The following is a 23,373-nucleotide window of genomic DNA, read 5'->3' as shown; positions in this document are numbered from 1 at the left end:
TGTCATCTCGAACTCCGTGATGGAAAGTCTTGCTAAGGCTAATTTCATGGCTAGCATTCTATGTATCCTATACACACAATTAAATGTAAGTTTTGCACTTTTCGCATGATTTGACAAAATGATTGGAATAAACATTCTGTTGAAAAGTGATGTTCACCTTGAATTTCTCCAGACATCACGTCTATTTCATCCTAAACTCTTGACGCTGTTGACTCCTTGGTAAACTACAATAACTTTTATAGGATATTCTATTTTATAGGATTTTCATAGGATTTGTGCGGGTTTTCAGAGTTTAAGACTGAAAAGCCGAGTTTGGGACAAGGGTAAAACAATAACATTTATAAATGAAAGATATTTAAAAGCAGAAAAATAAATTATGATGGCATGGAAAACAGTTTTTATGTGACTTCTATATAATAAAAAGGTGTTTAAATAAATGTCAACACATTAATCTCACATCACACATTAATCTAATAAACACAATAAAACATTTCCACTTTTTAAAAAAATCTAGAGAAATAAAAATTTTCCTTTCTGAGCTCATTCGTAAAGAAACAGGAGACTTTTATTTTGAATGAGATCAAAATAATGACCGGAAGTTTGGGTATTATTGAGTCAGACTTCATCTTAATTTACCCGACACTTCCAAAAGAAGAATGACGGCCGGTTAAAGCAACAGATGAGATGGGTCCGCAGAGTTTGTCAGCAATTAAAACTGTCCTCTAGACCGTTATCTACAATTTTAAGTATTATCTGCATGTATTTTGATATGATTGACACGCATTCTCACCTTTATATCTTTTAAACTGACAGCAGTTGTGCTGTAGGAAGGAAGCAGGAGAGGAAAAGGGACTGACTGCGCACTAAACACACTCATCGGGGAGTTTACTTAAAAGGGCAAGATTGTTTTTCAACGTACTTGATAGCCACATAAACGCTCGTATTTTAAACACATTCTATTATAAGCATTCATATTAATCAGAGATATCTTAGACTATGTAAAGACCTGATTTGTTTATTATTAAGGTTTGTTTTTCGAGCAAAAGGATTGTTTTTCTTGTGTTTTGCTGATCGATAATAATCGATCACATACCCCCGACGTGATCGACCATGGCCACAGATGTGATAGCGACTGAAGAAGTCTCAAACCAGAGAGACTCGAGTGATATGAACGCTAACAAAAGTAATCCCGAATCAGACACACCCAACCGGACATTTGAGACGCAAGAAAACAGAAATATAAGTAGCCCAACATCATTATCATCATCTTCGGCTCATTCTGGAGAAGAACTACCTGAGGACTCCACAACAGGGAATTCACTGGCGAATGGAAACGGTGCGATCCGAACAGGAGATCCGCCGCAGGAAGCAGCGACTCCAGACAATAGACAAAAACAAGGCGTGAGGACTTCAACTCCTGTGCGACCACTGCACACACACTCACCAGTTGAACACAATGGAAGGTAATTTTTTTAAAGTCCCTGTGAAATCAAAATTGACAATCCTTCTTTTTATGGAATATTGCAGTGTTTATTATAAATGGTTTATCTGGGCACATTTTTTTTTTTTTTTTTTAAATTCATGTGCAATCGTGATCTTTAATCAAAATAACTTCTCTGATGATGATGTTCATTGGCGATGTTCATTTTATTCTTGTTTGAGAAGTCGTTTGACACCGATATACAGTGTTGGGGAAAGTTATTTTTAAAAGTAATGCATTACGATATTGCTTTGCTACCTAAAAAAGTAACTAATTGCATTACTTAGTTACTTTTTTTATGAAAAGTAATGCTTTACATTACTTTTGCATTACTTTTTCTCACCAGGGCTGGGCTTGTTTGAATGTTTTTTTTAATAACAACAACAAAAAAAGTTTTATTTTTGGCAAATGTTAAGGCCCTTTCACACCAAAAGTGAAATGAATACTCAGGCTGAAGGAAATGCATATTTCTACCTGTACAGTAGAGGGCGCAGCTCAAACAAGCCTTTCAGCTGTGCTGCCATTCTGGATTAAAGAAAAATAGGATACAGGAGGAGGAAGTTCAACACTCTTATTTCTAAATATAATCTAAAGTCATTTTTACTTATTAGTATGGTTGATTTAGATCATTGAACGTCAGCAGCAAAGACATCGGTTAATTAAGTGAGATTAAATACAATTATTACAGGTTTGCGTAAAATTATGAGATTACATTTCACTCTTTTTATTGAGAAATTTGAGGAATACTGAATGTTTTTGTGCAAGTGAGATGAGTAAATGCATGTTCACATTTAGTCTAGAACTACAATAACCATCATGTTCACACAGCGCACTTTATTTCTCTCAACATGGGGATAGGAGAGCTGTCAGTCAATAAATGTGAAAAAGTAACTAAGATATTTTGTTGTAAATTGAAAAAGTAATGTGTTACTTTACTAGTTACTTGAAAAAGTAATCTGTTAACGTAACTTAAGTTACTTGTAGTGCGTTAACCACAACACCGGTGATATACAACACAATAGGGAAGAAAAGACTATAGCAACTTCCATTTCATGCCGAATTTAACATTCTCTGTGTCTCGAAATAAATGCTGGCTGGGTAGGCAGGACACTGTCAATGATACATTTCATGAATACAGTACACTTTGGTCCCCCATAACTTTTTTTTAGACATCAAAAAAACAAATTCCATGGTTTTGTTGTGAGAACTACTTTGATAAACTATTATTTATCATGAAATTACATTGAAAGAAAAGTAGCTAGCTTTAAGCCCGAAACACACCAAGCCAACGTCGACGAACTAGTGGCGACGAAAGCAGACTGTGGGGTTGGCTCACGTTGGCAGCGTCTAGATCCAAAGTTGCCCTGACACACCAAACTGACGCTCGTCACCCGACGGCCAAGTAGCACATCTGTTCTGCGCCTGCGTAAGAAGAAATGCCTTTCAACACCAGCAGGTGGCAGTAGCTGAACAGCCAATCAGAATGATCAGATGGCCCGACTGCCCGACCAGCTCCGACTCCAATTCACATGTCGAATCGGCCGGGCTTTAAGCACATCAAATGTCTGTATCTCCCCTAGAGTTTTGGCCTGTCCTAGTTCAAAGTTTTTGCACTTTGCAACTGTATTCAACAATTAAATCATACAACAATGTAATAATTTTGAAATAATCTGTTGAATTGATATTCAGTTCACTATAGTATATTTAATGACTAAGGCCACGTGTCCACCAAAGCATTTTTAGCCAGCTGAAACACTAGGCACTCTGCTGACTAGTATTTCTATTACTTACTATTATCTCATTTCACAGATAGTTTGTTTCTGTACTGTTTCTATATAAAAATGTTGATACAATGTAAAGAATTTTCTCTGGCTCTTGTTTTAAATGTGGCGGTTGGTCGGTGTTGTATTTGTCCCGTCCCCTCCTCCACTCTAATTGGACGGCTGGCTAAAAAGTGACAGTGATGAGTGCAGTGTTTTACTCAAAGTTGAACATTCTTCAACTCGAGGCGACTTGTAAAAAACACAGAGCACTCAAAGCTTGAGTGTGAAAAAGACGACCAGCGATTTGTTGCGCTCCTGGCGTTTAAAAAACGTGCTGCTCCCATTGAAAACAATTGAAAAGTACTCTAGCCATTGGAAAAAACGCTTTGGTGGACAAACGGCCTAAAAATGTAGAATTTATTTAGTGCCCCACATTTTGTACTCCACCCTGTTACTGTATAATTTTCCTCATATTAAAAAGTAACATTGGTTAAAATTTCATCACACCGGAAGTTACATCATTTGAACACTATCTACAGGATGACGGGAGTAAATAATCTCTGAATTTTTGTATCTTTTTGAACATTGTAGAGTTGACTGCACTCGTCAAGCTGAACCATTCAACCCTGTTACCAAGCTATTGTAAGAAAGTATTTTTTGTAAGTTATTGTAACAAGGGATGCACCAGTACTAAATTTCTCCCCCAAAACTGATATTCGATAATTCAGAATTACATTTGCCAATGCGATAATGATAGTTTGGTGGTAATGTGTAAAGTTTTTCACACTCATTGCAATTATGGGATAGGATGTGTTTTTTTTTTTTTTTTTTTTTTTAATCTTACTTAATGTGAGATTGTGTTAATGCATTATGGCGTTAACTTTGACAGCCCTGAAATTCAAGAGATGTTTTCTTCACACACAGTATGAGTTGCAGTCTGACATGTTTCTTCACCCCCTTCAGTTTGGCAGCATACATTCAGTGATGGTCATCGGCTGATACGATTATTGGCCGAAATATTGGTGCATCTAAATTGTAAAAAAAACGAAAACTATTAACCGCTTGAGTGGTACGGTCTCACATGTGGGATGTTATTACTGTGCCCCTGGGAGTATGGTCCCACATATGAGATTTTAGAATGTATGCTGCCAGTTTTAAATCGGCTTTTGCGGCAACACAGAGAGAGGCGAGCTGAATAAGCACTGTAAAAAATCAAAAGTTGAGAAAACTTTAAGGCAACAAAAAGTTTAAGGCAACAAACTTCAGATTTTTGAGTTTTCTCAACTTGTTTTTGTAGAAGATTTGAGTTTTCGTAACTTTTCGTTGTATAAACTGAATACAACGAAAACTAGTTGAGAAAACTCGAAAATCTGCTGAAGTTTTAAGTTATCTCAACTTTTGATTTTTTTACAGTGAGCGGCTGTCATTCATATTCGCACAACTAGCTACTCAAACAGTGTTTACAGGCACATAATGTGTTTATTTTGTCATAGACACTCAAATTGTCACAGAAGTACCACAACAAAAGTTTATAGGGCATATAAGCACAATAATGTTAATATATCAATGAAACACAGTCATCCGGTGCGTGCAGCCATGTTTGTTTTCATTAGGTGGCTGAGTTGCTGTCATTTACATTCGCTCAAACAGTGTTCACAGGCACATGGCTGCATATTACTATACAGAAAAATATAAACAAACATGGCTTCCTACATGACAGCTAACATGGCGGTGCCCATCATGCATTATATATCAGCTAACATGATCATTATAAAGGTGCAGTGTGTAAATTTTAGCGGCATCGAGTGGTGAGGTTGTGAATTGCAATATAGAGAAGCTATGGTGGCCAACACAGGACAAAAATGTCGTCTGAGACAGGAGAGAGTAGCCAGTCAAACAAACGCGCTTTGTAGAGCAATTTGTCTGTTTAGGGCTACTGTAGAAACATGCAAGGGACCCGTGGTGTATGTAGATATAAATTGCTCATTTTTAGGTAATAAAAACATAATGGTTCATTATGTAACGTCTTTATACACCACTGAAAACATAGTTATGTATATTATATTGCATTTCTGTCTGTAGATCCTCCTAAAATTTACACATTGCACCTTTAAATGACAAAACACATTCACTTACACATATTTGAGAATCAGAAAATCAGATAGTTCATGATTATAATTATTAGATGAAAAACTTAAATTAGAAATGTCATGCAACTAAATGAAATAAGTTTAAGTTGATGTACTAAAATTACCAAAACTAAAATAAAAATAAATTAATACTAAATAGAAAGAGTTGACAAAAGCACATAACAGACTTAAACTAAAAATTAAATACAAACTGAAAGTAAAAAATCTAATTCAAAATATTAATAAATGAAAAATAATTCTAAAACAACACTACGACAAACGTTTGCTCCCGAACTAGCTACTGTTATTTGCAACCCCGTTACCAATTCTGAACTAGTTTTTATTTTAATTTTGTTGTTTATTTAATGTTTATTGATAGAATAATGCAAAATCCCCAAATCAGGATTTTTAACTAGTTAGACACAATTGATTGAAAACCCTATATATATATATATATATATATAAAAAAAAAAAAAAAAAAAAAAAAAAAAAGATTTTCTGAAGGTTAAAACAACTTATTTTTGAGTTTCACACTTTATTTTGCACCCTATTCATGGAGTGCCTTTTGATTCTGTGCTGTTATTGACACTTACTTATGGGTGTGGTTACATGCAAAATATATACCCCTGCAAGTTATATATTCATAACAGTCTCCAGCTGTGTACAGTCTATTCAGTCATGTACTTTGCCTCAAGTATGTTCATAGTTTCCGTAAGTAATTCTCTTTGTGCCACTTTAATCAAGTATGACAGGCTTGATTTGCAAACATTGAATAGTCTATCCATTTAAAATCTCATTAAAAATCTTAAAAAGATACTCACCCTCATGTCATGAACACAAAAAGAATTTTTTTTTAATAAATGTCTCAATGTTGGTTTTGTCTATACAGTAAAAGTCAGTCGAGTCCAAAGTTGTTTTGGACCCCTTTGACTCATTGTATGGACAAAAACAGTTGCAAGATCCTTAAAACAATAATAATAAAAAAAATTAATTGTGTTTGTGTGTGTGTTTCAAAGAATAAAGTAATTTACATAAAACTAGTTTTAGCAAACTGACATGAGAAAACATGAGGCGTTGTGTCCCATAACACAGCAGTGTGAACTGTTGCAGATCTCGTCTAGGAAGGGTGGCATAAAGAGCAGCAGACATCCCCCCCCTGAGGAGTATGACGGCTACCACATGGATGGCATGGCAATTAGCCCCCGTCCACAGTTAACCAGTGTCCACGTCTCCCCCTCACATCTGAGCGCCAGCCTCTCTTTGAAATGACTAAACAGCTGGTGGATGAATGACTCCTTTGCTGTGCCTCATTCATTAAAATCGGAAGACATAACAGCCCGTACTCACAAAACACACACACACACACACAAATAACAGGGCAAAGTTGATGGAAATTAGATACTTTATTTTTTATCGAACGTCACGCAGGACATTTGACTATATTTAAAATAGTATACTTGTATGCTGTTTTTGCAGTATGCAGTCTAAATATTGTGTGTAGTATGCATGTTTTACGAATACATGGAATATCTGAATAATTTATATGTTGTATTCACCAAAATATGCAGTATGCAATCTTATCTCTATTTCCTGTGTGACAAATGAACTCGAAGTAGCACAAGCAGACATTTTTAATGTCTCCTCATTGACTCTTCATTGTTTAATCTGACTATTATACTTTTTTTTTTTAAAACAAAATTAATTAAAATAGTAAAATTAGTGTTTTTATGGTAACACTAAGGTTCTAAAAGTTAACATTATTTTACGTTAGCTGTTGTGTTAACTAATGAACAATATTTTTACTGTATTTAAATAAAAATAAACTAAAATATAATAACAACTTAGCTTCATGGTAACAGGGTTGAAAACCCCATAGAAAATGAATGTTATTATTTGTTACTATGATGTTATAACATCATAAACAATACCAAAATAACACTGCTACAAATAAACATTTGCTCCCAAACTAGCTACCCCGTTATTTGCAACCCCATTACCAATTCTGCCAAAGTTTATATATAATTTTGTTTAAAGTGGATGTTTATTTAATGTTAATTGTTAAAAATCACTCAAATAAGGGTTTTAAACTCTTTTAGACGCATACCAAATTATGGTAACAGGGTTGAAAACCCCATAGAAAATAAACGTTATTATTTGTTACTATGATATTATATACATCAAGTTAAACTAAATGAAAATGGGAAATGTTGCCTTGGCAACTAGCTGAAATAAAATCATTTTAAGTTTTTGTATATTTTATTTCTGTTAACGTTTATTTTATTTCAAGTAGTGAAAATGTGTTTTTTTTTTTAATTTTATTTTTTTTATATAGTTTTAGTTTCAGCCTGAACACATCTCATGACGATGAATTTGTTTTTCTGTGGCTTTTGTTCTGTTACGGTATAAATCATTAATGTATTTAAACATTGGATCTAGTGTTTGGTAATTAAATATAAAATATCAACCCTGTAATCTTGAGGAACGTCCCGTCCTACCAATGATCTCGCTGTGAAATGACTTTAGTTCTAGCAAGAAGGGCATCCTAATCTGCTCCGTTTCCAAGAAATTAGAGCGAGTTTGTTCTTTACAGCAAAACATTAAACTTTGAACACAGTCCAAGAATTTCAGGCCTTTTCAGAGTCACCACCCAAATCTTTCCCCAAAGAAGGTGAAACTCTTTCGCCTACTTTCATTTGTAAAAGAGCTTATCTTGTATGTAACAGAATTTGTATGAAGTCCTCAAGGGTTTACATGCCTTTGTATTTGAGATTAACCCACCAAAGAGGCCCATATGGATTTTTTTATGCCATAACACTGCGTCTTAATGTGCAGTGGTCTTATTAGGCAGTTCAGAACTCTTTTCCACCATTTCTCAGTAACTGTTTGAGCTCTGTGATGAATGACTATCAACCAATGTCGGATTTTGACTTCTGGACTCTTTCAACTCGGACGTATTGGTTTTTTTAGTGAGTGAATAACAGACTATGAACTGCAGTTGTTTTAAAATCAAAACAGTTGCCTAATGGATTCTTTTTTTTTTCTTCAGTTTTGAGCACCAGGAGTCAGTGGCGACCACAGAGGCGCGGCTGAGAATGGAAGGGGTGGAGCTAAAGGAGGAGTGGCAAGATGAGGATTTCCCCAGGTAGGCTATTATGTGTGTGAATGATAGCTGTGGGTTTTTTTTTTTTTTTTTTTTTTCACTTTTTTTCATGATATATATTGCAACATACATTACCATTCAAAAGTTTGGGGTCAATACGAGTTTTAAATGAAATTATTACTTTAGCAAAGACACATTAAATTTATCAAAAGTGACAGTAAAGACTAAAGACTTTTACATTGTTTCATTTTGTAAATTGTAAACACAGTTTCCACAAAAATATGAAACGGAACAACTGTTTTCAACATTGATAATAATAAGAAATGTTTTTTTGAGTACAAAATCATCATAATAGACTAATTTCTAAAGGATCATGTGACACTGAAGACTGGAGTAATGATGCTGAAAATTCAGCTTTGCATCACAGGAATAAATTTAAATATATATTTAAATAGTTATTAAAATAAGTTTTTACTACAAATAAGTTTTATTACTAGTAACTAAAACTGTATTTTTTGATCAAATAAATGCAGTCTTGAGGTTTTTTTTTTATACCTTTTTTAAACAAAAAAAATTCTTACCAACCATTGTGCTTGTGCTGGAAATTCAACCCAAAAATGTTTATATTTTTACTGGCCCACGCTGCTTGAAGATTTTCAGGTAGGTCTGACAGTAATAATCAGGTAAAAATATAAAGAAACTGAATAAAGTGTGCTAATCAAATGTAAAACAACACTGCACAGTCTTCACTGTATAAATTAAATATAGATTAATTCTTGTTAAAGCTACAAAAGGTATTTAGTAAAGAGCAGTGAGTAAGTGAGTGAGAGTTTTAGTTCTTTTATTACAACCTGAATTCCGGAAATGTTGGGGCGTTTTTAAATTAGAATAAAATGAAAACTAAAAGACTTTCAAATCACATGAGCCAATATTTTATTCACAATAGAACATAGATAACACAACAAATGTTTAAACAGAGAAATTTTATAATTTTATGCACAAAATGAGCTCATTTCAAATTTGATGCCTGCTACGGGTCTCAAAAAAGTTGGCACGGGGGCAACAAATGGCTAAAAAAGCTTTGGTTGTCAAAGATTCAGCTGGGAGAACATCTAGCAACTAATTAAATTAATTGATATCAGGTCTGTAACATGATCAGCTATAAAAGGGATGGTTTAGAGAGGCAGAGTCTCTCAGAAGTAAAGATGGGTGGAGGCTCTCAAATCTGTGAAAGAGTGCATAAAAAGATTATGGAATACTTTAAAAACAATGTTCCTCAACATTAAATTGCAAAGGCTTTGCAAATCTCATCATCTACAGTGCATAACATCATCAAAAGATTCAGAGAAACTGGAGAAATCTCTGTGCGTAAGGGACAAGGCCGAAGACCTTTATTGGATGCCCGTGGTCTTCGGGTCCTCAGACGACACTGCATCACTCGTCGGCATGATTGTGTCAATGACATTACTAAATGGGCCCAGGAACACTTCCAGAAACCACTGTCGGTAAACACAATCCGCTGTGCCATCTGCGGATGCCAAAAAATTGAAATTGAAATTTGAAATGAGCTCATTTTGTGCATAAAATTGTAAAATTTCTCAGTTTAAAACATTTGTTATTTTATCTATGTTCTATTGTGAATAAAATATTGGCTCATGTGATTTGAAAGTCATTTAGTTTTCATTTTATTCAAATTTAAAAAACGTCCCAACTTTTCCGGAATTCGGGTTGTAATTTAATAAACAATCTTCACATAAGCCCATTATAATTAATGTCACATTTAGCTGTACTCAACACTAAGGATTTTTAGCAGGGAGTGATTTTTCTTTTTCTTTTGTTGTTTGATTAACATTAATGACAGACAGTAGCAGTTTTATTAGGCTGCTGTCACTTTAAGACCTGATGCATATGACACGGATCTGACACACATCCATATATAAACACACACACACAGTCATACTGCCCAAGCTTAATTATATTACAATATAAGTTTGAGTGTTTTTTTTTATTTTTTATTTGGGTTGCCAGGCCTCTCCCAGAGGAGGAAGATATTCAGCTTGATGAGGAGCTTTTCACTGGGTCTTCTGGTGAAGGAGCACCTGGTAAGCCATAATGATATACTTAAAGAGAGAATTATTTATTTGTCACTATGGTCAGGAATCGATTATTTAGCTTTTGTTCTTTTGACTTAAATTGCAGCTTCACAATCCTACGGACTAAACAGCGCAAAGAAAACTAAAAAGAAACTTCTGGCTCCGGAAATCAGCCTAAATCTAGACCACAGTGAAGGCTCGGTCCTGTCAGATGAGCTGGATGAGAGTACAGAACTGGACCTGGATGATATAGACACCCCTTCAGACAACAGCAACGAGTTTGAGTGGGAAGGTATGATGATGGTTTAACCTTTAAATGTTAATGGTTTAACATTGCATAATCCCTAACAGCGACTAATCGAATTTAGTCATTTTGCAGCCTTTTGCAAACTTGTCTTTCTGATCCTGTAGAAATGTTCCTTACTAACAGCACAGAGATCTTTTCATAGACCAGCTTTGTGCAAAAACTTTTAGTTAAACAGTATTATGTGTTTTTGTTTTGTTTTTCTGTCCCGCTGCTCTCTTCTCTATATCCTGGAAGGATTGTTTCTTCTCATTGGTTTGAGACAGGCTACAGGCCTGCGGTTTGTGGTAAGGTTACCTGACTGGATGTTTTTACTCCCTGATCAAGTCCTACAGCATTGATTTCATTTTCTTTTTGAGATATCACCCTTTTGGTATTGTTTGAAATGGCACTACAAATCAGACGTTATCCATTGTTTTTGTGTTGGAAAATTTTGATGGTTGGATTTTGATTTGTGCATGGTTTTTCCTCCAATCTCATCAGATCTGATTCTGTTAATCATCCTCATTTTGGTGTCCTGATAATTTTTGTTAAATCACTTTTTGAAAGGCAAAAACACTGCAGCTTTACCTGGTGAAAAAGAATTTGGCATTTAGTACTTTTCAGACACTTAATTGCATGTTATTTACAATTAAATTAAAATGTATTATAGTTTAAATTCATATTAAATGCAATTTCTTGACACTTAGAATCACTTAAGTACATCTTTATATTTAACTTCATAATATGGTTAAAGTGTACAACCATTTATGGTAAACTACAATATACTTTAATGTCATTTTTATTGAAACTGGTAAGTAATGTATTTAAATAGATTACACATTTATACATGTAGTACATTTAAAATATATACATTTTAAAAGTTATATCTAATAACACACTACAGTTAAAATTATAATCAGGTACTTTATATGTGCTTTAGTATGTTTGTCAACACATCAAAATTTGCGTACTTTAAAGCACAAAAAATGATTATTGCAACATAATGTTTTCAAATGTACTTTAAAGTAAAACATATAATTTGAAATTATTACAAAGTGTACTTTAGTGTTTTAAGAAACTGTCATGAAAGTGAAAGGGTTCTTAAACGTTATAACAGCTGTATCTATAATAAGCTGTTAGGAACTTAAATATATTTTCACTAGCATGTATGTAGGCACTGGGGTATTAGCATTAGCTCTGTTCCAAAACCTAGTTAGCTGCCTCACTATCTACTGTTACCTACTGTCTACATAGACAGCTCCCTTCTAAGACAGTATATCAATCAAACTTGAAGTGACTGATTTGAAAAGCTCAAATAACTTACACATACAGTTGATTCCTGTAGTCTTATATTAGCATGTTGCTAAGCTAACCGCTGCATACTTTTAAAAAGCTCAGAAAATACATTGCACATGCAAATAATCCTTGTCGTTTCTGTCATACTTGAATAAAATACATGTAATTCCCTTTAATCTGCCATCTTGGAACATATTCACGGAGCATCTTGAAATGGATTCTGGATTATTCCCCATTGAAGAAATATATGTGCGATGTTACCTGAGTTTTTTGGCCAACGTTTGTGCTACAGACAGTTTAAGAATATTATAGAGACATGTACACGTATAAAAGAGTATATTTTATCATAGTTATGTTTTTTTTTTTGTTTTTATGTTTAATAGCAACTAGGGATGTAACGATATAAAAATCTCACGATACGATAATACCTCGATATAAAGTCCACGATATTTATAAAAAGAAATGAAGACTTGGAAAAAAGTGCCATAAGTGTTAAACAATGATTGAACATTACAGTGATGTACAAATTAACCATGTCATATCCTGTCCTCTTTTCTTTATCCTCTAATCATAACTGTTGCTTAGAGGTATGAGGTATAGTATGAGATGGGTCAAATGACCTAAAACTCCTTTATAAAATAATTGCACCAGATGGACCTTGACAAAGGTAACATCTATTATTTTTTTCTAACATTCTCAAGAGTTGTATTTGTTAACATTAGTTAATGCACTGTGAAGTGAACATGTTTTTATTTATTTATTTATTTTTCATTTGAACTGTATTGGTAAAGCATCATTCCCAACCATACAGTCACTGAACTGAACCCTGAAAGAAAACGCCGCACATACACTAAAAAAAAACAAATATTAAATAGAAAACATCCCATTATTTCCCTCATCAGATGATCTCCCAAAACCCAAAAGCACAGACCTGCTGCGTAAAGGAGTGGAGTCGGTGCAGGAGTACGCCACCACAGAGGAACGGGAGGAGGGCCGTCGCTGGAGAGTTTTCCGTATCGGAGAACAGGAGCACCGAGTGGACATGAAGGCCATTGAGCCCTACAAGAGGGTTATCAGCCATGGAGGTCAGTGACCACACATTTCCATGCCAGTGTTCCCTGTGTGTTATTTATACAAGGATGTTTTCTTTTTGCACCATTCAGGAAGTGAATTCCAAACTGTCAGTGGGTGAAACCAAATACATTTTTGTGGCATTTCTAGATCACCTTTTCAGGCAGAAGCGCCTGTTACCGTCTGTCACTCCTCTTTTTCCACTTCCTCCCTTTTGCAAACAAACAGCTGTTGCTTTCATTCTAAACGCCTCTTTTGCATGCTGTTATATAATGAACAGTTACACAGACTCCACAATGAGCTGATCAGTCAACTTGTTTAATAGCTGTAAAAGTGCAAACTAACCTTCAAACGTCTTCCAGTGGCCACTTTCAAACATGGTTCCCCTTTTTCACAGGTTACTATGGCGATGGATTGAATGCCATCATCGTCTTTGCTGTTTGCTTTATGCCTGAGAGCAATCAACCAAATTACAGATACATCATGGACAATCTTTTCAAGTGAGTTCTAGATGTTTCTTGTGATGTTCCACATGACCGATTTTCAGGACACCATTTTCAACTAAAAATGGTAAACTTTTTATGTTTTGGCCATTAATTTACAAGACAATGGCATTTTGGTGGCCTGAAAACGCAAACTTTTGAAAGCGTACCGTTATCTTCTCCATGTAAACAACAAAAATGCAAATTTGTGAAAATGGTGACCTCATGTGTATTACGTGTTCAGTCTATAGGCGCGTAGTGTTTCTTTACAAAGTGACATCGCCAACTACTGGCCTGGCATAAATAATACAGCGTTTTTAGTCATTTTTGTGGATCCGTGTGAACAGGGATTATTTTCATTTTTAGTATACCATTGTTGTGTAAACCCTTATTCCTGACAAGAACACTTTAAAATAGTGAAGTGTAAAGTGACCAATTACAGTCAAATAGTTCTCCAGTAGTCTTTGCAAAAATAGTGTACAGACAACACTGATGAAATTAAGGCAAATATGTGTTGCTACTAATTGCAATTTTTGTGTTTTTCAAGGACTATGAAACTTGAGTGAATTGAGACGCTATTTTTTTCCTCTGAAATGCAACCAATCACTTGTAAACAGATTTTTTTCAACTTTGGACAGATAAAAACCTGTCAGTTTTTGATTTTTAAAGCAGATTTTAATTTAGTTTTAGTCATATTTAGTCATCGGAAATTGTTTTAGTTTTAGTCTAGTTTTAGTCGACTTAATATCATTTAGTCGACTAAAATCTAAAGGGTTTAGATAAATTGTAATGCATTAAGCAAGCATTTCTCTAACAATACACAGATCCAATACACTGATATACATCTGATATTCTCCAAACTGTTCATGTTCACTTAAGACAACCAACTGTACTTTACTCGCCAAAGCGGACGGTTTTTGACCGTTTAAGTGAAAAAAAAAAAAAACACGGAAGAGAGCTCAATTCAGTACTTGTCAGGGATTGACACACTTATCATTGAGGTACTATTATAGTTTTTGTTAAAATTGATTAGATTTGATTTTTAGTTTTTCTGCTTTAATTGTAATTTTAGTTAAGTTTTTTTTTTTTTTTTTTTTTTTTTGTGTGTTTGTCTTTTAGTTTTTGCTTTTAGATGTCTGTGTTTCTGTTTTAGTTATTTTAGTACATCAGGTTAAGCTAAAGCTTGGAAATTAGATGATTTTTTATTTATTTTTATTTCAGTTAACATTTATTTTGTTTCAAGTAACAAGTTTTTTTTATGGTTTTAGGTTTTAGTTAACTGTAATAACCCTTATACTTATAAAATCTATATATTGAATAATGTGTCAAATAATATTCTTAGTCTTTCCTTCCTGTGACAGAAGCTACAATAGTTTACTATGAATTAAATGGAAATTAAATTACACAATAAACTGTATTTAATTTAAACAAAATAACACTAATGACCAGGACAAAAAAAATCATTATAAACCATCCCGAAATACACCTGTGACTCTTATTCTGAAGTGTCTACAGCCTGCACTGTAGCAGGCTGCTCATTTAAGTTCAGACGAGGGAGATAAAATATGCATTCTTAAAACTGTCTAAAACATATTACCATATAAACATCATGTAGTAAACACTGTCATAATTCATCAACATTAGTTTGTAAGTAATCACTTGGCATAAATGTGCGCTATTCATTGATTGCGAAGCAATCTGAAGTGCTGCTGGGCGAGCCTGTAGAGCACGCAACAGCGCCGCGTTTTCCCATGGTTAGATCAGCTCGTTACATTTCAAATGTGCGCATCTTCCACACAGGACAGTAGTCCTGACTGGATATCTTCCCAAATTGTCCCTCTCTATCATTTTTCTCTCGTTTTTATTCGTTGACGAAAACGATAGTAGATTTTTGTCATAGTTTTAGTCATTCAAAACTGTTTTTTATTTAGTCATTGTCTCGTTTTCGTCCGTGAAAAAATGTCGTTGACGAAAATTATGATAAATTATTCGTCGACGAACACTATATACAGTATTAATCTCATCAACACACATTCATGGATTATTTTCATTAACTACAATGTTATTTCCATCGACTAAAATGAGATGCCTTTTAATTCAGAATATGATTGACTAAAATTAATAAATATGACATGTAGAATTTAGCCAATCAGATTGGATCTTACACTCCTGACATTTTCATATGCAAAATATCGCAATTCTTGGGTTATAGTAACAGCATACAGCTTTTTTTTCCCCTTTTGCAGTAATGTCTTTTTCCCCCCAACAATATGCATCGTGATTTTGACTCCGTAGTCCATAGCTGTGCCACCTGAGGCTCTTTTTTGTTTGTTTTGGAGACCAATGATTCAAGTTTTTCTGTTGAACTAACTGGCATGTCTAGATATCGCGCGAGGGCGAAATGTTTACCCATGCAGATTTTGAAAATTTTCAAGTGGGTTACGTGGATTTGGCTTGTTGTCCAACAGAAAGCTGCTTGATTTAAAAGTGACTGTCAAACCATTGAACAATATGCTATTGAGAATGTACCTCTTGATAATTTGCCAAAATTTCGTCCTGATGCTTCAAACCTCAGGTAGTTTTGCAACTAACATTTTGTGTATCATTCAGGTATGTCATAGGAACCCTAGAACTGCTTGTAGCTGAGAACTATATGATTGTATACCTGAACGGAGCCACCTCGCGCCGAAAGATGCCCAGCGTGGGCTGGCTCAGGAAGTGCTATCAGCAAATAGATCGAAGGTGAGAATCTCTTTGACGGTGTTTACTAACCGAATTTAATTTGAGTAATTTAGAGGGATAGTTCACCCAAAAATGAACATTCTGTCTTTATCCTCACTCTCATTTCATTCCAAACATAAATCACCCAGAAAGATGTGTAAACTGTACAGCTTTTAAACTACCAATAATGTGTAAAAACACTTTAATAATAATGAACATTTGAATAAATTAAAAAAAGAATGATTTAAATTTAAATACATTGTTTTTTGTTATATTATTATATTGTTATACTATAAAATGTATATTTTGACATTAGAACTATTCCTTTTAATATATATTTAATAATTTTAATTTTTTGTAATATTTAGAAAAATGACTAATAACATTTTCTCAAACTTTTAATATATACAATCTCTGAACCCTGGAAACAAAATTCTAATTTTATGTTCGCACAACCTTATTCTGTTAAAGGTTAAGGAAGAATTTGAAGTCTTTGATAATTGTGCACCCGTCCTGGTTTATTCGCACCCTCTTGGCCCTCACAAAACCTTTTATAAGGTCAGTCCTTTTCTAGTTATCTTCAGATATGTATACTGATTTTCTGCAATGACCTTATATCTTAATGCAGCCTTATTCAATGCAAAACTTCCAATTACAGCTCAAAATTTAGCCAGAAAATCAAGTATGTGTACAGCCTGACAGACCTGGCTGAGCTTGTCCCGATGGAGTACGTTTCCATACCAGACTGCATTAAACAGTAAGTATCCCTCCTCCTGCCTGTTAGAACACTACTTCCTTTGGTTTTTGTTTTGTTTTGACAGGAAATTATCAGTCTCTACTGTAAATACATTTCACTGAACAAGCTATGCTAAATACCTAAATTACCTTCCATAACTGAAGTTTCCATACTGTTTTCTTCTCTCAGTAGTATTCCAGCTTCGTAATTATTTTATTGAAAGTCTGATCTGCTGCTAAGTACTAGTTTCTGTTGGCTGTGGTATCTTCAGAAACTCTCTATGCCCTAACCCCTTCTCCCTGCCTTTCCTCTAAGGTTTGACGAAGAAAAAAATAGGAAAAAACGTAAAAGGTATCTGTATTTTCATTCCAGAGATCCCTGCCAGATCTCTGTAGACTTTATCTGAAATGCACGAAACTAACAAATAAGCGTTTGGCTTTATTAAGTGTCCACCTATACTTGGTCATTGGCCCAAAAGTTGCTTTTTGAGCTTCTTTTAATCCTTGATTGTCATCAAGATGCTAAATTCCTTCTGTGTGTGCGCCATCTAACTATAATTATTTGTTGTAAATGCAGCTGTTTTGCACTTTTTAATTTTACATTGAGTACAATTTGTCAAATTTCCAAAGTGATAAGCTTTGACTTGCTCTGAAATTCCAGCATTGACCTTTCATTATAAAATCCACTGAGGTTTTGCCTATCACTGTTGCAGTGATAGTTGTGGCGTTTATCATAAAAATCAAACAAACAAACATCTGAGACTTCATTTCCTTACAACGTGATGTATTTATTAGTCTTTTTTTTCGGTACACTCCATTTCATTTTATGCTAAAAACTACTATGTTTTTAGCACTTAGCATTTTTAACTTAAAGGGTTAGTTCACCCAAAAATGAAAATTCTGTCATTAATTACTCACCCTCGTGCTGTTTTACACCCGTAAGACCTTCGTTGATCTTCGGAACACAAATTAAGATATTTTTGTTTAAATCCGTTGGCTCCGTGAGGCCTACATAGAGAGCAATGACATTTCCTCTCTCAAGATCCATAAAGGTACTAAAAACATATTTAAATCAGTTCATGTGAGTACAGTGGTTCAATATTAATATTATAAAGCGACGAGAATATTTTTGGTGCTCCAAAAAAAACAAAATAACGACTTATTTAGTGATGGCCGATTTCAAAACACTGCTTCAGGAAGATTCGGAGCGCAATGAATCAGCGTGTCGAATCATGATTCGGATTGCATGTCAAACCGCCAAACTGCTGAAATCACGTGACTTTGGTGCTCCGAACTGCGGATTCGACACGCTGATTCATTATGCTCTGAAGCTTCCTGAAGCAGTGTTTTGAAATCGGCCATCACTAAATAATTCGTTATTTTGTTTTTGTTTTTTTGGCGCACCAAAAATATTCTCGTTGCTTTATAATATTAATATTGAACCACTGTACTCACATGAACTGATTTAAATATGTTTTTAGTACCTTTATGGATCTTGAGAGAGGAAATGTCATTGCTCCCTATGTAGGCTTCACGGAGCCATCGGATTTCAACAAAAATATCTCAATTTGCGTTCCGAAGATTAACGAAGGTCTTACGGTTCTGGAACGGCATGAGTGTGAGTAATAAATGACAGAATTTTCATTTTTGGGTGAACTAACCCTTTAAAACACAGAAATAATATAAAAAAGTACAGGGAGATCCAAAAGACTGGACAACATTTTATTTAATTTTTTTGGGGAAAAAAACTGTCAAGGTATGACATAAAAAGAAGAAGAAGAAAAAACATGCATTCTTTCTTTATTTCTTTACTAAGCTCTTAAATTATCCAGATAATATATCCTCACCAGCCACTTTATTAGGTACACCTGTTTAACTACTCGTTAACGCAGATATCTAATCAGCCAATCATATGGCAGCAGCTCAACACATTTAGGCATCCAGACATGGTCAAGACGATCTACTGAAGTTAGGTGTGTCACAAATAGTCGAATATTCGATCTGTAATTAATATTCGAAAAATAAAAATACTATTAGAATTTTACTATGTTGCTTTGCTGGCCGTAAATGCAGTGAAACCGTGATAAATCCTAAGCACTAAAACTCAGTTATAACTAAATACAACTAGGTGGCGCTGTGGAGCGTATTTAACACGTTTATTTTATTTGATCGTCACAATGTTGACGTCTGCCTCGCGAAGTTTGGAATTACTTGGATGAAAATGATCTTACAAAATGGAATTACTTTTGATCAAATGAATTAATGAAACCGAGTTACCATAATATCACCACCATATTGAGAAAGCACATGAAATCAAAACAACCGTCGAATGAGGAAAGACAGCTGTCCATCACTGCATTCACGACAGGTAAGCACAGCTGTACCCCCGAGTGAGCCAAGAAGATAACTTGTCTGATAGCAAAATGATTTTGAGACGTATGCTTCCTTTAAGTTTTGTCGAGGGAGACATATTTACGAACAGAAAACACAAAGTGCTGCTGTTAGAAACTTAGCTTAGCGTACCGTTATGTATTATCATTATCTTTGTGTCTCTGCAACGTCTGTCAGCGCAGCTCGTTTTCTCACCTGAGCATTTGGATATTATTGTTTTTTTTCAACATGAACATGTGAAACAATATGAACATGATAACCATACTCGAGTGTATTATGTACGTTTTGTACGATAACTGCCACTGTCTGCTTTATTAGCATTTTTCCCGTTCGCGCTGCTTGAGCTTAAATGCTTTTGGTGTTTATATTTTTTGTCTGCAGTTGCACATATTGTTTAATGCTTTTAAAGGAACACTCCACTTTTTTTGAAAATAGGCTCATTTTCCAACTCCCCTAGAGTTAAACAGTTGAGTATTACCGTTTTCGAATCCATTCAGCCGATCTCTGGGTCTGGCGGTACCACTTTTAGCATAGCTTAGCATAGTTCATTGACTCTGATTAGACCGTTAGCATCTTGCTCAAAAATGACCAAAGAGTTTCGATATTTTTCCTATTTAAAACTCGACTCTTCTGTAGTTACATCGTGTACTAAGAGTCGAGTTTTAAATAGGAAAAATATTGAAACTCTTTTGGTCATTTTTGAGCGAGATGCTAACGGTCTAATCAGATTCAATGAACTATGCTAAAAGTGGTACCGCCAGACCCGGAGATCGGCTGAATGGATTCGAAAACGGTAAAACTCAACTGTTTAACTCTAGGGGAGTCTAACGGGTTTATTATTATTCTTAATGAAAAAACACAACAACAAAACAGTACAATGTCGAACTCGCTTAAATTGTCGCTTTTATATTTCGCTTTGAAACCAAATCTTCCGCCATCTTCTTGTCAGTCAAGAGTGAGGCAAAGTGAGGTGAAAACTGACTCCTGCTGCTGATCTGTGCTGCGACTCTCATTCGCTCACGCTGAATTGTGTAGACACGTTTAGTTTTTAATTGTAGTGTCTGTTCTCTAACTGTACTAAATGATTTTTGTTACTATAAAAAATCTAAACGATGGTGGGGGGCGGTGCCGTGGTGGGCAAGTGATAATATCAGCCAATGTTCAGCCGCAACACCATCTATCGCAGCAAGCCTACTTCAAGCCATAATGATTTTAGGCTGCCTAAACGCGTTACAACATATTGTGAACAGGCTGAATGACGGCACTTATGTGAACATTAATTTTAACATCTCTGTTATATGCCACGCAAGACTACAGTGTGCATGTGAGATGATCACTGCGTCCGAAATCAAATACTTCTCTACTATATAGTACGCAAAAAACAGTACACGAACATAGTATGTCCGAATTCATAGTATTCGAAAAACAGTAGGTGAAAAGTACCCGGATGACTTACTACTTCCGGTGAGATTCTAAAGAGCGCATACGATGGACACTTTACTATCCCATGAGGCCACAGGAGAGGATTTGTGAATAGAGTTGAAGGGACGTAACTGATGCTGGTAGGTCATGTGACAGTAACAACATGGCAGATGTAGTACATCCAGATTTCATTCATACTACATGCATTCGTACTAGATAGAACGTACTTTTTCAACGGTCGTGAAGTACGATTTCAGACGCAGCTAATGTGTTGATTGACAGTTTTTAGGTGCGTTATTGCCAGCGCTGCTTGGCAAACTGGACCAAAATCTCGGAGGAATGTTCCCAGCACCTTGTTGAATCTATGCCACAAAGAAATAAGGCAGTTCTGAAGGCAAATGTGGTTCAGCCGGGTACTAGCAAGGTGTACCTAATAAAGTGGCCATATATAAAATCCAGTTGAAACACTTATTTAGCTCAAATTCAATAATTCTATAGCTTTTTTCACTACATTTGAGTCAGCAGTGAATTGTTTTGGTCTGCATGAAAGTGTATTCAGACAGAACATTGGAGGCTAGTGATACTCCAAATCTGAGTCATCAAATAACTGTTATTAATTTAATTCAGGTTTATGGCCAAATGCACTAACTTGCTTGTGTTTGCAATGAACGTCTCACAGATTTAGATTCTGACGTTCTGTCCTCTCAGTTCTGCCGCTGTTAGTATGGTATGTATGACCATGCCAGTAAATCAGACTTTATGGTGAAGGATTTGAACAGTTAAGTCACGGGTGGTTTACATTTTTTTTTTTTTTTTTTTTTCAAATGCATGCTTGGCTGATGCACATTCTCACTTCTCACTGCATGTCCCACTACACATCAAAGAATGCATTGTTTAAATCTCATAGTAGGGAAAAAACTGAGAGTTAGAGTCAGAATACACTTCAAATACCTTGTTTTCCTTATCATAACACAGAACTTCTTAGCAACCTTATGGCAACACATTGAAAACCACCCACACCAGCTTAACATGTGCACAAGCTTCAAATTGTCTTCATAAAATGTTTTTAGCCAGTTTGTACAATGAACAATGCAGAATCAACTGACTTAAGTTTCACATTAATTGATTTAAATGCTTGTTGTGTTTGTATAACAATGTTTTTAACCTCAATCGAAAAGTTGTCTTGGTGATCAAACTAAACCTTTGAGTGTAAATTCATGAGACCATCTTTTTGTTGTCTCTGTGTTAAATTGTGTGAGGAAAAAATCAAAAGCTGTTCTTTTCGAATTAAACTGAAGTGTTGATATGCTTTTAGTTCTTATCCCTATCATTATTTTTTCTTCTTAGGATTGACAAGGACATGCATGGAAAAGTGGAGATAGCAACTGCTGCAGTGCCAGAGTGAGTCAGAAGAAGAGCTGAAGAAGCTGGAAGAATAAAAGAATGTATTGGGTTTCTTTTAACTGGAGAACGCAAGATATTGATGTCAGAAAAGTGCCTTTTAAAGGAATATTTCAACCCAAAATGAAAGTTCAGTCATCATTTACTCACCCTCATGTCATTCCAAATCCATATATATATTTTTTTTTTCCCCCTGTGGAACACAAAAGAAGATATTTAGCAGAATGTCCAAGCTGCTCTTTTCGATAGCCATGGTCCCCATTTACTTTCATTGAATGGAATAGAGCAACTTGTACTTTCTGCTAAATATCTCCTTTTTTTGTGTTCCACACAAGAGTCATATAGGTTTGGAACGACATGAGGGTGAGTAAATGATGTCAGATTTTTTAATTTTTGAGTGAACTATCCCTTTAAAGCTGCGACTGCCTGTTACTTTATGACCTTTTTTCTGCCTGTTGCATTTGTGTGCCAAACACCTGTCAGATGGCATCTGGTTTCTGTGCGTTAAACATTTTTAATAACCTTTTATGTATCATTTCAATAAGTAGATACTGTCAACATGTTCTAGTTCTTATATCTTGCCCTTAGTTAAGGCACTCTGTTTTCGAAATAGTCGATGCATGTTCTTCATTACAATACATTTAAATATCTATATTTATATCAAAAGGCGATAAAGGAGAAAGATTAATATATTTTTATGACTGAAATGCTTTTTTTAGGGCCACAGTCTGGCATTGTTTGTCATCTGCTCACTGAACATCTCATAGTTATACCACATATTGTTTACTGCTGAATGTCTTGTTTGATTTGAGAACGTGGAGAAAGAAGACAGTAAGGAAACAATCAAAAATGTATTGAAGCAGTAACATTTCTCCAATTCACATTCATTAATGGTTTGGGAGGGTGGGATTCTTGTGTATGTTCTTGCAAGTAAACTTCCACACAAAAATCGCATTGTCATCGTGAATACTATACAACACTGCAATCGTTATTCAATATTGTG

The 23,373-nt window shown here is 34.9% G+C and overlaps 1 protein-coding gene across 2 annotated transcripts; it reads left to right on the top strand.

Annotated features, from left to right (window-relative positions):
• The first annotated feature begins 620 nt into the window (after positions 1–620).
• On the top strand, positions 621–23,319 carry bnip2 (BCL2 interacting protein 2). 2 transcript variants are annotated; one of them, XM_051883292.1, is made up of 11 exons: positions 621–1,463; positions 8,419–8,514; positions 10,501–10,574; positions 10,672–10,857; positions 13,050–13,232; positions 13,616–13,718; positions 16,311–16,442; positions 16,893–16,979; positions 17,080–17,178; positions 17,473–17,508; positions 22,317–23,319. In XM_051883292.1, the coding sequence occupies exons 1-11, from the start codon at positions 1,111–1,113 to the stop codon at positions 22,372–22,374; spliced, it is 1,407 nt and encodes a 468-aa protein (XP_051739252.1). In that variant the 5' UTR covers positions 621–1,110; the 3' UTR covers positions 22,375–23,319. The 2 variants fall into 2 exon arrangements, with proteins under 2 accessions (XP_051739252.1, XP_051739253.1); XM_051883293.1 differs by lacking the exon at positions 17,473–17,508 and having other exon boundaries at positions 622–1,463.
• Positions 23,320–23,373: the final 54 nt, after the last annotated feature.

Source organism: Ctenopharyngodon idella, chromosome 24 (assembly GCF_019924925.1).
Source record: "Ctenopharyngodon idella isolate HZGC_01 chromosome 24, HZGC01, whole genome shotgun sequence".
In the NCBI taxonomy this organism is placed as follows: domain Eukaryota; kingdom Metazoa; phylum Chordata; class Actinopteri; order Cypriniformes; family Xenocyprididae; genus Ctenopharyngodon; species Ctenopharyngodon idella.
Note: the sequence above shows the minus strand (reverse complement) of the source record. Positions and strands in the feature narration are given on the sequence as shown.